Below are 14,778 nucleotides of genomic sequence, written 5' to 3' on the forward strand. Positions count from 1 at the left end.
GAACCTAGGAAGGAGAGCATAGCAGGTGCTAAGGAGGTGTGAGGAATGGTGGGAAGGCTAGTGTGGCTGAAAAGGGGTGAGCGAGGGGGACAGGGAACTGCCCTAATCTCTCCACCCATTTTGAGTCTTGACTGTCTGGTATTCTCTAGCACTTAATATAGTTAATCTCACCTTTTGTGCATTAATCCATCCATTCATCCATTCCGCAGACATTTATCACACCTGACAGTGTAGGGGGTGCTAAGTCTTGAATGAAGGGTTCACCAAGCAGAAGGGGCAAGACACATCCCTCGCCACTACCCCCACCAGGCAGAGAAAGGCCTGTGAGCCAAGTCCTGGAAAGAAAAAAGCTTACCATTTGGGTGGGGCCTGTTGGGCAGGGCTTTGAATGCCCAGGGAGCACTCCACCATGTGGAAAGCGTAGAAAACCTAAATGCAGAACTCCAGGAAATACTGATCTATGGGGGAAAAAACTGTAATGAAATCCATGATTCTGGAATAAATCAGATCTAGTCTTATACTGTATTCTAATACAGCCAAGTGGTGGCAGGGACTGAAGGTTTAAGAGAAAGCGAGAAGAGAAACACTTAAGATGGAGACTATTGCATTAATTAGCTTAATTTTTTTTTCCTGACAACCAAGGAAAGTCCATCATTAGTTAATATTAGTGATGCCCAGCTTGGTTCAACTTAGAGCACCTGTTTTCTGCTGAGCGTCATTTGAGATCGGCTGGCATGGGCCAGAGGGAGCTGTTTCAGGGCCTCAATCAGGCAGTGACATGATCAGATTTGTGCTTTGGAAAGGTCGCTGTGGCTGCAGGATGAGGAGGGAAGAGACGGGTGATTTTTAGCAGGCTGCTGGGAAAATGTACACGATGAGAACCAGAATTTGGGTAGAGACAGTGGAGATGCAAATTCCCTGAAGGCAAGAGTTTTGCTGTTTCATTCTTTTAGCAGTGCCTGGCAAGAGATAGGCACAGCCACTGGTAGATTTTTAGAAATGCCTACTGTATTGAATTGTCTGGTATTAAAAGCTACGGGACTCCAGACAAAATAAAAGTGTTGCCTCTCTCCGGAGTCTCCCTTCTTGGGAGAGGCATCATAGCTGAAGACAGACCTGGGTAGGGAGTTTTCTGTTGTTGGAAATACTCAAGGTTTTGAGGAACTATTTGGGGACACAGAACACACAACTCCTGTTACCCGAACCTGGCCCGAATCTGTCTGTTATGTCAGATCTGTGCAGACAAGACATATGTTAGGCCTGGGGGCTTTTGCTGCTTGATAAGCAAACAACCATCTGTCTTTCTAAAGGTGGGAGAAAGGCCAATGTTAAAAGGTGTCTTTGAGACTGTTTAGCCCCCTCTTCCACATAAGAGTGCACTGCAGACACATCTGGATTCCCAAGGTCCAGAACAAGAAGCTCGGAAATGTGCTTAGATTTCCAAGTGTTCAGTTCTCAACACCATGCCATTCTCTTTGGAGTTTATGATGCCTTCCAGGGAGAGCAGAGCCCACGTGAGCTTTCCAACAGTAAGACTACTGCTGTAATAAATCACATTGCCCATTTGTGGAGCACTTACTCTATGCTGAGGTTGTATAAGGGCTTCACGAGCCCTATCTCATTTAAATTGTTTTCACCAAAGGGTGTGTGTCCCACTGCTGACCTGTTGTGCTAACCATCCCCTCTCAGTACTTGAAAACCTGCGCCTGGCCAAGCCATGGCCTGGCTTCACTGGGGCTTCCTCCTGCACTGAATGAGATGACAAGAAAACAATGAAACACTTGTCCCCAAAAGTGACTTATTGGATTCGTTGGCAGAATGTTAGAAAGTGGGTATGAAGCCCAAGAAACAGGACACGGAGCCTCACCAAGCCCGAGGAGTATTACTGAATCCTAGCCCAGGCCAACAATGAGTCACAATGAAAGCTTTTAAAATGTAAAACCATCAACCTAGATTTCAGTTCCAAGGAAACACATACTTGGCCATGGGGGAATGCTTTTAAAAAAAAACAAAAAATCAAGCTTAAATCACTTGACAGGAAAATAAAACAGCCAAGGAACATTCAAATATAATGATTTACATCCTTCCCCAACTCCCTTCCAGTGTGGGTCAGGGCGAACATGGACCACGGACGTGACTGGAGCCAGGGGTGCATGCCCTCTCTGGGCTCCCTCTTGATTAACACTATTTCAGGCACACAATCCCATACCTAAACACAGCCTGCTTAGAGCTGCACGGTGCTGCCTTTGGGGCCTGGTTAGAGCTGCACGGTGCTGCCTTTGGGGCCTGGTTAGAGCTGCACGGTGCTGCCTTTGGGGCCTGGTTAGAGCTGCACGGTGCTGCCTTTGGGGCCTGGTTAGAGCTGCACGGTGCTGCCTTTGGGGCCTGGTTAGAGCTGCACGGTGCTGCCTTTGGGGCCTGGTTAGAGCTGCACGGTGCTACCTTTGGGGCCTGGTTAGAGCTGCACGGTGCTGCCTTTGGGCTGCTATGCCAATTTCTTGGATTTTCATGACCCCCCCACTGTTAGGCTCTTGGGTTGCTTGGAGTGGCTGTTTTGGGAATACCAGGGTTTTTCTTCCATTATTTGTGTGCAAGCAGTGTTCATTTCGCTCAAAGAAATGGAAGCTTGATTGATCTCCTAAATGTAAGAATGAGATTGTCCTGTAATAAACATTTAAGACTGACCAGGAAAGGCGACCACCATCTGCTGAAACACAAGACCAGGAATTACTTTGCTAAGCTTCCTGAATGGAGGGAATGAATGAATAACCATCCTATATAGTATTTGCTCAGCACCTGGTAGTTTACAAAGAGTTTTCACTTATCTTATTTGATCTTCACAATAACCCCAGAGAAGGAGACAGGGCACGGATTACGAGGATTACGAAAAACCCACATTTTTTTTTCTTTCTTTCTTAACAGACAAGGGCTCTAAAGGCTTACAGTCACTCGAGGGAGGTCAGAGAGTTTGGGGACTAAATCTCGAGTCTCTCATTAATTCATGCACATATTTAAAAAATATTTATCCGGAGCCTGTTCCAAGCCAGACGAGATGGCAGTGGGTACAAAGATGAATAAAACACTGTCCCTGCGTAGGAAGAAGATCACGTTCTAGCCTGGGGGAGAGCGCCAGGAAAAGTAAACAAGTCCCCCCCTGCTTTGTGAGGTGATGAGTGCTGGGGAGATAGGAAGAGAGTGGGGACCATGTTTCTAATCTGATTCTCCTACCGACGACCAGCTCAGTTGTTATTTACAAATACCTGTCCCCTAAAGAGGGGAGCGGGGTTGGGGGGGCTTGGCCGTGCTACTGGGGTCAGAGCTCGCAGGGGGGTTCTGCCGCGGTGTGGGGACAGAACTCTCCCTTATTGGGCAAATATTTCCCGGGGCGCTGCGCTAAGCCCACGGGCACCCCGAATTTCCCTCCCCAGGGCCTCTGTCTTTGGATGGCCTGTCAGCAAGTCCCTGCGGCGACCCGGTCCCCTGTCGCCCGAATCTTCCACCGCTGCAAAGCGTCCCCGGGCGAGCGCCCTGCTCTCCGCGCCACGCGGAAGCCAGAGCCGGTCCTCACAGTGAACTCGCCCAGCACTGCTCGCGGCTCTCCCGATTTTATGTGGGTTTCGTTGTATGCATTTTGTTATTTGCCTCAATGGATATGTTTCACATTAATTTTTAGTTGCACAACGAACGCGCGGGAACATTCTCCGTGAGAGAAAAAGCACGGGTGGGGGGCGGTTACCAGCGCTTCCCCCGGTCGCCTGGGGGTCCCGCACGCGCCCCGCGGGTGCCGCTGTCTGGCTGGGGTCCCTGGGTGAGCCGCGGGCACCGGCTTCGCGTCTCCCCGGGCGCGACTCCGCTTTGCAAGCGCTCAGCACACGGGAAACCCTCGGAAAACACACACGTGTGTAAAGTTTGTTCCACGCAGAAACAAAGGACGCGTGGGGGCCGCTTCTGGGGCCTTGGTCCTTTGTTGGAATCCCGCACGGCAGCCGGGCCCGCAGCCTCGCCCGGCAAGGGGAAGCGGGCCCTGCACAGGCCCGGGGCCCGGAAGGCGCCGCCGCACAGCTCTGCGCCCCCGACCCGCTCCGGCCGCGCGCTGGGCCAAGTCCTTGGCCTCAAGCCTTCCGGGCGGCTCCGGGCCGGGACCGGGTCTCCGTCGCAGGGCGCCAGCCTGTTTGTGGGTGCCGTGGTCTGGCCCGGGCGGCCCCTGCCCGACGCGGCCCCGCGGAGCCCCTGCACGAACCCCGCCGACCTGGCCCGGGGCGGCAAGTCGAGGTGCTTAGGGCGCCCCGGGCCCGGCCAACCGTGGAAAACCGGGCCCGGGGCGCGGGGGGCGCGGGGGTCGCAGGGCCAGGGCCCAGGCAGGGAACAGAGATTTTTTTCGCGGGTAGGGGGGTGGGAGGTGTCAAAGTTTTCGGGGAACTTTTCCACTTGAGATTCCACGACCCTGCAGTGCCCCCTACAGAAAGCGGCAGCTGGGGAGGGCCGGTGCCCCCGACGACCCCTGACTGCCGGCGGCGGCGCGGCCAGGCTGCCTGGAGTTCTCGCTTCCTTTTTTTTTTTTTTTCCTTTTATTTCCTCCTGGTTGTTTGTCGGATACATCTTTTTTCAGAGTGGGAAAAAAAAAAAAAAAAAAAAAAAGCGAGCGCCGCCGCCTGCAGTAGAGCGTGCTCGGCCTGCAGAGGCAGTCGTCTCCAACTTTTCCTCTCCCGCTCCAACTCCCCGCGCCCAAAACTTCGGTTCTTGGGGAGCCCAAATTTGCCTGCCGCGCAACTTCCACTCTAATGCAGGGACCAAGGGCCCTGGCAGCGGTTTGCAGCCTGGGGGCCACGCTCCCCAGGCTCAGGCCTACTCGTTGGCCTGCTCCTAGTGCCTGGACCCAGTTGGGGGAGGCGAAACAGGGAGCCCGAGGAGCACCCCGGGAGAGGGCGGAGCACTCCCGTGCCCCAGGGCAGGAGTGCAGGGAGCTCCCGCGCCCGGAACGTTGCGAGCAAGGCTTGCGAGCGTCGCAGGGGGGCAGTCGCGAGGGACGGACAGGAAGAGGGCCAGGGGGGACGCCAGAACCCGGGACCACAGCACGGAAACGGCCCGGGGCTGAGCTGCAGTCAGATCCGGGGATGGAGGGAGCCGGAGAAGAGGAGTGAAAAAGCCGGGGAGGCAGGCCCCGCTGTCTTCTTGCAGGCCAGCAGCCTGCTGGCAGTGGAGGACCAGGCCGTCCAGGAAAGGAAGGGGTCAGGAGGTCGGGCGGGGCCTCAGCAGGCCCAGACAAGTCCCCAGAAGGGAGCTGCAGGCGCCCTCGAGTCCAGGCCCCAAGCCTGGCTCCGGTTGTCCAAAGAGGGCCTAGGCCAGGCCTCTGGTGCGGAAACTGAGTCACAGCCAGACCTCAGGGCACGGCCTAGACGCTTACGAGCCAAAGTTAGGGGTAGAGAGCAAAGACCTTCGGGGGGTCTCAGGGAGTAGGGGGCTTCACGGCCTCCCAGTCTAGAGCCGGATTGGCGAGTTAGACGCTTGTAGATCCAAGGTTGGATTGGGGTGGGGTCTCTGGGACGTTGGATCGCTACGCAAGGATTGGGGGGATTCAAGTGCTTAGAGATCGAAGTCTGTCCTGGGTAGGGGGAGTCAGACAATTGGAAAGCCTAGGTAGTTATTTGGGGAGGGGTCTCTACGCTTTGGCGAAGCGCACAGCTGCATCTTTTTGGCTTGAGGCCTGAGGCCTTGTCGAGAAGCTTCCGTGAAAGGGTGGGCCAGCCGGGCCAAGAGAAAGAAAGTGAATAAATCAGGAATATAAGTGGGCGGGGGGCCCCGGAGAGGGGGGTCGCAAAGGGTGAGACATGGCCACCAGGCGTTTAACCGACGCTTTCTTGTTGTTGCGGAATAATTCCATCCAAAACCGGCAGCTGTTAGCCGAGCAAGTGAGTAGTCACACCACCTCCAGCCCTCTGCATTCACGTAGCATTGCTGCGGTGAGTCTCCTGGCGGCCTCTCCGACACACGGACCGTGTGCACTGCGGCTCTGCCTGTTTGTCTGTCTCTGTCTGTCTCTCTGTTTAAAAAAAGAAGATAAAAATAATAAGACTAAGAATAATAAGATATCTTGGCTAGAGTCAGGGGGCATCTGTAACCCTGGATGGGGAAAAAGCGGTGCTGTGAGGCCGCAGCTCCACCTCTGCCTCGTCTTCTCCTCACTTCCGCAGCACCCCCCCGCACCCCCCGCCTTGGCGTCACTGCGCTACAGGCCGCCTGTAATTTACATATGTTTTAACGCTAACATTGGGAAGCATTGGGCCTTTCTGAAGCCTTTTTGTTTCGTTTTGTTAGAAGCTCCCCTCCTCCCAGTAATGAGCCTCAGTTTGGTCCTAATGGCTGGGTCGCGGGATCGTAGACCCAAATCCTTGCAAATGAACGACTCCCTCCCCTCAGAGGAGGGAGTTGTGTTGTTGTTTTGTTTTGTTTTGTTTTTCTGCCCGTTTTCTTTTAACGTCCCCGCAGCCTTCTGTGTGGCCTTGTTCCCTGTGAATAATTGCCTCACTGTTCTTCCTGGGGGCTTACGTTTGTGAGACTCAAGGTGCTAGCCTCTTCACTTTCCATTTCCCAGACGAGAAATTAAGCTTTCCTCTCCGTTCGAACTTTTTAAAACAACCTGAGGAGGTATATGTGAAAATTAACCCCGTAAAATAGCACTTTTTTTTTTTTAATTAACCAGAATCTTTAGTTAGCCTAGCAGTAGCGTTTTTTAAGGGTGGCCCTGGAAAAATGACTGTTTTGAGTTTGTTTTTAATAGGGGCTATTTTTCCCTTTCTGAGCCTCAGTTTACTGCTCTGTTAAATAAGGGGCGAGTCTGGATGGTCTATACCAGACAATGATCGTTAGCTCTGTAATGTCTTCAATTGAAAAGTGAAGTTACGAAACTGGCTGTAGTTCAGGCTACCTGCTGTAGGCAGGCTAGGTTGGAATAGAAGCAGCGTTGGAACAGGCGGGGAATAGCCATCCCAGGACCACATTCTTGGGGATTATACTTGATATTAGGCAATTTTGGAACATTTATTTCACTTCTTAGGGACTGTATTGCCAGTTTATTTTTTTCTTTATGGCTTTATCTAAATGCTTCAGGAAAATTTTGCCATATGTCATGATTATCATGTCTACAAAGACAGTTTCTCCTTTTTGTAAGTCACAGGTGGAGAATGTCTTTGGCCATATAACTGATAGAAAAGTCATTTTAAGCCATGTAAGCGGTTTCAGGAATAAAAGCATGTAAACTCAGGTCAAAAAGCCTAGAAATAGGGACAGAGTGTGTGTGAGATTTCAATTAATTAAGAAGTTGAAGGGTTTTTTTTTACATTTATAAACTGAAAGGAATTACATTATATTGAAATAAATGTAAAGATGTCTGGTAGCATAGAAACAGGCTAATTCTAGCGCTAATTTTGAAGAAGAAATAAGCCAAGAAATCGAGTAGAAATTGGATGAATACAATTCCTTAATGGAACTTCAGTAATGTTAAATAAGAACTGCATGTTCCTTAAATGACTTGATTTTGTGCTGCCTCGAAAACTACTGAAACTCATATTAAGATTTCTAAGGTATCAGTTTTAATTGATTGAAAAACATATTGTTTATTTTTCAATTTTTAATCATTAAGGTTCAAAATACCCTGAACCTTTGGGTAACACGAGGGGTTTTTTTTTCCCCCCGATTAAGTCAGACAGTTTAAAGACCTAGTATCTGAGATGGGAAGCTTTTTAAAAGTGCATCTCTGAATCAAACCACTTTAGAAAATTATTTTCTAAGTTAGGCAATTTTAAAAAATATTTAAGCTAAGCAAAATAATTAAAAATGGATAGTTAAAGTATACAGTTTGGAAAAATAGATATGTCAGGGTATATACAGATACATTTAGCTAACTCACAGTTTTTTGAAAATAGATTTCTAAACCCAACTAAAAATACATATCTAAGAACGTTAAAAAATGTTTTCTAAATGTCATACCATTGAAAATGTTAATATTTATATTAGTCTGACCATTTAAAATCTTTCTCAGATCATTGAAAGCAGTCATATCATTTAAAATATCCTTATGGTCAATTCATACTATCTAAAAATAGGTTTTGCAGTCTAACAAACATAGTTTGCCTGAATTAAAATTTAAAAAGAAAACACAGATTTATATATTTTAATTGTGTTAAAAAATGGCATGTCATAAATTTCTGAAGTATTTAGGGTTGAAGTGTTACAGCTTCACTTTGCTTACAGGTGATTCTTAACAAAATCTATTTCTGCACACCGTACGGCGAAATGCTAACAAGACTAAATTGAGGTTATGATTTTTTCAACTTTTCTGGAAGTTGGAAAAGCTTTATAAACATTTTGAAGCAAAAGCCATGTTTAACACAATTTGTAAAAACAATATATTGAGTAACTCTTAGCAATGCTTTTCACTGCATATCTAGCTCATAAAAAATTTAAAGCCTTGTTTCTGACTTGTAAATTTCAAAGCCATGTAGCAAACCAAACAATACCGTATCTGTCAAATTTTGAATATGGACTAGGTATTAGGTGACATTAAGGAATTAATTATAATACATTACATTTGTTAATTTTATTAGAGATGCCTACTGAAATGTTTAGTGGTGAAATGTCAAGGCCTCTTACCTAAGTCCTTAAACCCCTCCAAAAATAGAGGAAGCAAATAAGGCGAATTGTTACTCATTGTTGAGTCTAGTGATGAGTATGTGGGGGAGATTTTACCATTTTGTAGGCTTTTCTGCATGTTTGAAAATTTTTAAATAGAAACTTAAGTATATTTTAGTAAAGTAAACCAGTTAAAAAGAGGCAATTTGTAAATACATATCTAACACTCAGGCAATTTGAAAGGAAGAAATTAAACCTGAGTTTAACTTAATTTAAAAAATAATAACCTGGAATTTTAAGTTTCTAATTAGAAGAAAAAGCTGTAGACTTTGATCTTGATGCATTTGATACCAACTAAAAATACACCTAAAATAACAGACTTTTTAAAAAAGTTGTAATCCTGAATTTTGACATCTTTATTTCAGGAAAAAGCTGCAGAAATTAATTGCAGAGTAGTGTGTATCTTACACCTCAAAGCAAAGCACACCTAAAGCCATGTCATTCAAAAAATTTAAACATGCATTTTTTGCATCCTAGTTTGAGGGAAAAAACTAGAATTTGGTTGTTGTAGTGGGTTTATTGTGTGTACCTGTGCGTGCATACAGGGTTTTGCAGCATTCAGGCAAATATGTCAAATAAACAGGAATTTAAGGAGGATACGCAGTGACCAGATAAACACAAAGCCTCAAGGGCCAGAAGGGACCTAAAGGTCATTTGGCCTAATGTCCCCATTTGTGATAACCCCTCATGCCTGTCTTATTTGGCCATGTTCTATGACAATGATGGAAAATGCCAGCAGCTCCATGATTTTTACCACTAAAAAGTCTTTGCCTGTTAATCCCAACTATTTGTGTCCTGGGGTCCTGCTTTTAGTTCTGTTCCTTCAGGTCTTCCTTCTGTCTGGTAACCCTGCAGCCTTGTTACCCAGAGTTCTTTCCAGGCTTAGCATTCCCGGCTCAGAGTGGTTACACTTTTTTCTTATAAATGATGTTTAGTTTTTCTGTATCCTTTTTAAATTTCAGCACCCAGAACCGAGCAAAATTCTACTTTTTTGTGTTCTTAGTTGTATTAATGTTAGTAAAACTAATTGTTAAAAAACAGACAGGTTTGACTTTATACACTCCTAACAAAATGCAGTTGTATTTCCCATGCATTTTGTTCTGGCCTCAGTTTTGAGTGCCCCATCACGTTCGTGCCTCAGGGCAGCATGAAATAAAGGAAGGAGCACTGAGAATTGAATCTGAGAATTGAGGCCTAAGTCCTGTTCTGCTGCAGGCTCAGAGTGTGTCCTTAGGCAAGCCTTTAATCTTTTTGGACATTTTTTGCCTCATTTGTAAACTGAGGGGTTTGAGTTAGGTGATTTCCAGCAGCCCTATCGATTCAACAGTATTTTCTCAAGTTCTGTTTTAATACATTGTTTCTCCTGACTTTAGCTTTAATTTGAAAAGGAGAAATTCATAGTCAACAGTGTTGTAGCTGTCAGTCCAAGGTTACTGACAGAAATCCTTAGAAGTAGCCCCAGTACTGTGCAAAAGTAACTTTCACATTATTATGCCAGCCAAGTTCAGGTTTTAAGGTAGCAACTCATTCGAGCAGCTTGGCTTTAGGAAACTGAAATGGATTTATGAAGCTAAACAATTATTCAAAATAAATTGTAAAGTCATAAAGAAACGAATGAAAGGTAGATATTGAGATGCTCTTCTGATCTGATGAAATTCTGTATGGATTTGTGTGGTTTCCTTCGATCTCCAGGAATGGATCTAATATAGGGGTTGGAGCTACTTTGTTAGTGTTTACTGCCTAATCTATACTCTGCTTTAAAATAATGCATAATCTATAATTGGAAGCTAGCGTTAATTGGTCTTAGATTAGTTTGAAACGTAAGCACATTATTTTTAATAAAATGTGTGCTTTAGGAAAAAAAGGAAATTAAGGATTAAATATGGTTATAAGAAACCTGAGGTCCTTATTCAGGCTTGACTACAATATTAGCTAAGATTTATGGAGAGTTTACTTTGTGCCTGGCTCTGGGCTAAGGCCTTTCCATGTGTAAGCTCAGCTCATCTTCACACTGCTCTATCAAATAAGTACTATTGTTTTTCTCAGATACAGATAAGGAAACAGATTTTAGAGGAGGTAGGAAGCTGGCCCAGTGTCACCCACCTGATGGGTTGGGGGCTGTGATTGGAACTCTGGCAAACCTGGCTTCAGAGCCCCGTGCTCACCTCCTGGGCCACTCTGGTGTTGGCTGCATTTTCAGAACTTGTGCTGCAGATCCTGGAAAATGGAAGGACCTATTGTTTTAAAACAATTTTTTTTCTTGCAATAGGCTAGCATCTTTCTTTATCTCACTTTATGAACCTTACGTAGTCAATTTTAACTTGCAGATTGAAGATTCTAAGTTTTAGTACAAGCTGAGTCTGTTGGAAAATTAGTTCTCTGTCTTTAGAATCCAAGTATGAAATCATTATATATTTCTTTTTAGATCTACTTGCTTTTCTGCTTTTAAAGATTCCATGGGAGCAGTGAGGCTTACTTTGAGAATAAGGGTACTTTGTTGGATAAAAGTGAAGCAAGCTTTTATTTTGGCAGTAACGGAAATAAAGTAAATATCACTATAGCATAGACCTGTGTTTCCAACTCATTTTGCTCAACTTTTCCAGACTTCCTGAGTAAACACAGATGGGTTTCCACTTATTTTTCAGTTTTATGTAGAAAGTTCTTTAGACTATAAATTCCACATGCTACTTGGAGTTTTCAATGTTTGCTTGATTGCATGCCATTGGCAGGTCAAAAACCTAGATTTAGACATTATAAAGATTTAGAAGGTGATGATGTGTAATAACGTGTTTTCATTTGGCTTTATTTTGGTCTTTCTTGATGGTAATTCTAAATGTTTTAATTCAGGTCTTGACTAAATTTCCTGGTAATTTGGTGGCAGACAGAGTTTTGAAAGCCTTCTATTTTTAAGTAGCAGAATGGTGGGGAGGGTCTTTGAAAAGGTGACCTTAATTTAATATTCCTGATGTGGTGGTAGCTGCCTATGACAAGTAATTCCCTGAATTGTTAATAAAATTAGAGAGGCTGGAGGGTGGGGTGGAAAGAGACCTGAACACCTGGGTCTGTCCCCAGTCTGACCATTAACAAGCTCTGTGGCTTCAAGCAATGCATTTATACATTTTGAAGCTTAGTTTTCTTATTTGTAAGAAAAGAGTTATTTCTAGCCCTAGAATCCCATGATTCTGATTTCACCTCTTATCAACTAGTAATTGTAGAAATCAGAAGATCAGGGTGTGTGTGCTCGGTTAATAATCCAAGAGCATAGGCACATGTGCAGCAGAGATTCTAACCGAGGTTTGCAATAATACATCGTTCAAAGATTAAATGCCAGGGAGCCGCTGCAGAATAGGAAGAAGACTGAGATACTCAAGTTAGGGATTTTGTCTTGCATCATGTTTTATTAATAAAAAATTTTAATGTTCTCTTAATGTTAAGCTTTTAAAAAATAAAAACATTTTTTCTTTGTAAAGTAAAAGGTAATTAAATCAGCTTTCCATTAGATTTATTAATATCATCTAGTACTACTATTATGGCAGGGTGTGTATAGAGTTCTTTTTTTGCTCTCATAGAAAATTGTGGAAGGAATGAAGAGGATTTGCAGCTTTTCATAATGTCATCTAATTGAATTTTTACGTGGAGTAAAGTTTGATTACATTTTTATTGCTATCATTGTTTAATAATATTTTGACCCTGATAAAGCAGCTTCATTTGCACTATTTTTAAATAAGAAAGTTGTTTTATTTTCTAAATTTACTGCTAAACATAAAAAAACACAATTGATTATTGAATTTCACCACTAATTATTTCAGTGATCAATACTGTACCAAAAAAAGACCTAGTTGTTTAGATTATCTGTCATTAGTAAATGTCTGTCCAGAAGATAGAGTTCCATGTTGATCTAAAAAAAAAACCTTTAGTTTTCAATTGAAACTTAACCCTCTGGTGTCATGCTTCTCCCTTCCCCCTCCCCTTAAAAGAAAAAAATTATTCTTACCTTTTGTTTTGTCTCGTTTGCTTGCTTTTATAAGAGCTTTATGAATAACTGTACGCTTTCTAGCTGATAATAATACATACCAAGAGATGGTAAGAGTTTTTCTTTTATTTTGCCACCTGTGTCTCTCTCCGGGAAAGAGTGGTTTCTCAGCTCTCTTACTACCAGGGATGAAGCCGTGTCTGCGGGATGTAATTTGCAGAGACCTTACATATGTGGTCACTCACATGTTATCTGAATACAGCTACAGACAATTTTTGTGGCTCATTCATTTTTTAATTTTGTTGCATTTGCAGGTCTGATTTACATGTTAAAATATACATTTATTTAACATGATAAAATTACATTTTAGCTCTGCTCTCTTATTTTATTTTCCTAAGGGAAATTAGAATGTGGTATCGTATGTGATATTTGGTGTTTATGAAACAGATTAACAGCATATTTTAGTGAAACCAAAGCAAGTGTGTTTTATCTGTTTCCAATGTATTTTAATATTTACAGTCATTTTTTGCTTGTTTCCTAACTCATTTTCAAAACAACCACAGTAAATAAAAATTAAAGCATATATTGATGTAGCTTAATGTAAAAAAAAAAGAAAAGGAGATTTTAAAATGCCTTGCTTAGTGGATCTTTATATTTAGTCAGCTTAAAATCTCAGTGTTTTCTCAACTGATCATGCCTTGTCTGTCTGTCTGTCCCATGCTGCTTTCTTTTTGCTTTCCCTAACTGGATGGGACTGATGGGAACAACATGTCTCTTCAGGAGCTGGACGAGGTATTGTGTTTTGAATATTTTTATATGTTGGGTAATTTGAGTTTATAAAATACCTGCTTTTCCTGAAGTCTTTGCTCATATATAAAATGCTAACAGCTTATACATATTTAGCATTTGTTTTGATTACTTTATAATTTTTTTAACAGTTTAATATGTAGAATTTAATATATTTTCACACCATGTGAACTGATGATTTGAAAAAGGCTTTGGGAAGATTGTTTACTAGTCTTGGGAAAGTGTCTTGACTTTGGAAGCAGTAAAGGTTGAACACTTTCTTCAAGGAAGCCAGAATGTTTTGGGAATTAATGTCTGTAGCTTCCTGATTTCTGAGAGGTGAGTTGTGCACTTCCTCAGGTAGACAGTATAGAAGGCCAGCATGTCTGTGAAGGCCCTAAGTGAGAAGGACTGTAGCCACGGCAACTGTGGGAGGGTCTTCCTTGTCACTCCTCTCTGGAATGAGATGACACCCAGTGGATGCACCTGGAGCTATTGTCACCTGGGCCCAGTTCTGCATCTCCTAGCTGGGGGTGCCTTTGCCTTTTTATTAGCTACTAGCATCTTGCCCAGAAGGTGGAGAGAGTATATATTCAAAGCACTTTATTTTAGTAGCCCAAGTAAAAGGGCTGAGAAAAAGTGAGATTAAAACTGTTGTTAATGTTTGTGTCTATTGTCTGTTTCAGCATTGAAGGGGGTAAGAATATTTTTCCTGATTATAGACCTTTTAAATAGAGTGATGGAGAGGTGAGGGTTGTTCTTGTTTGTTTTCATTTAGTAGTATAAATAGTAAAGTAGGATTAAGAGGACCACTGTCGTTAAAACCAGTGGGGTCCTAACTAGTAGATTCAGATCTACCTATATATTCTAAAAACCTTAACTAGTTGATAATGACAACAGACTGAGCACAGCCTAAATAGCCTTCATTGGGAACTGGTTAAATAAATTGTGTAGCATCTCTGACCCTCTGTAACAGGTAAATAGTGAGGCCCATCCATGAGAGCTGCAGTGGAGTGAGCCCCAGACACATGACAGAGTGGAAAGACCCAGATGCAGAGTAGCATGGATATGATTCCTGCTTTTTGTTTTTTGTTTTTTGTTTTCAGGAAAAATAACTCATATTTATGCTTGTGTGTGCTTAAAAAATTCCTGAAAAGATACACAAGAAACTGTTAACAGTGGATACACCCCAAGAAACATCTGGGATAGACAACTTCCTTTCTATTGCAAACCCTTTTCTTAGGGTGGATATATATTTTTAAACCATGTGCATGTATACTTTGCCACTAAAAACAATTAGTTTAAAAAAAAAAAAACACTTAACTGGTAGC

The 14,778-nt window shown here is 43.5% G+C and overlaps 1 protein-coding gene across 6 annotated transcripts in view; it reads left to right on the plus strand.

Annotated features, from left to right (window-relative positions):
• Positions 1 to 4,993: 4,993 nt before the first annotated feature.
• The window catches only part of STX16 (syntaxin 16), a 28,012-nt gene continuing 18,227 nt past the window's right edge, over positions 4,994 to 14,778 (plus strand). Inside the window, exons 1-2 of one of the 6 annotated variants that reach the window (XM_063659067.1) lie at positions 5,052 to 5,960; positions 13,442 to 13,453. In XM_063659067.1, the coding sequence (XP_063515137.1) occupies positions 5,829 to 5,960; positions 13,442 to 13,453 (144 nt within the window). In that variant the 5' untranslated portion in view covers positions 5,052 to 5,828. Of the gene's footprint in view, positions 5,961 to 13,441; positions 13,454 to 14,778 lie in introns of all 6 variants that reach the window. The other 5 variants (XM_063659068.1, XM_054466835.2, XM_054466834.2 and 2 more) reach the window with 5 other exon arrangements.

This window comes from Pongo pygmaeus, chromosome 21, assembly GCF_028885625.2.
Source record: "Pongo pygmaeus isolate AG05252 chromosome 21, NHGRI_mPonPyg2-v2.0_pri, whole genome shotgun sequence".
Classification (NCBI taxonomy): domain Eukaryota; kingdom Metazoa; phylum Chordata; class Mammalia; order Primates; family Hominidae; genus Pongo; species Pongo pygmaeus.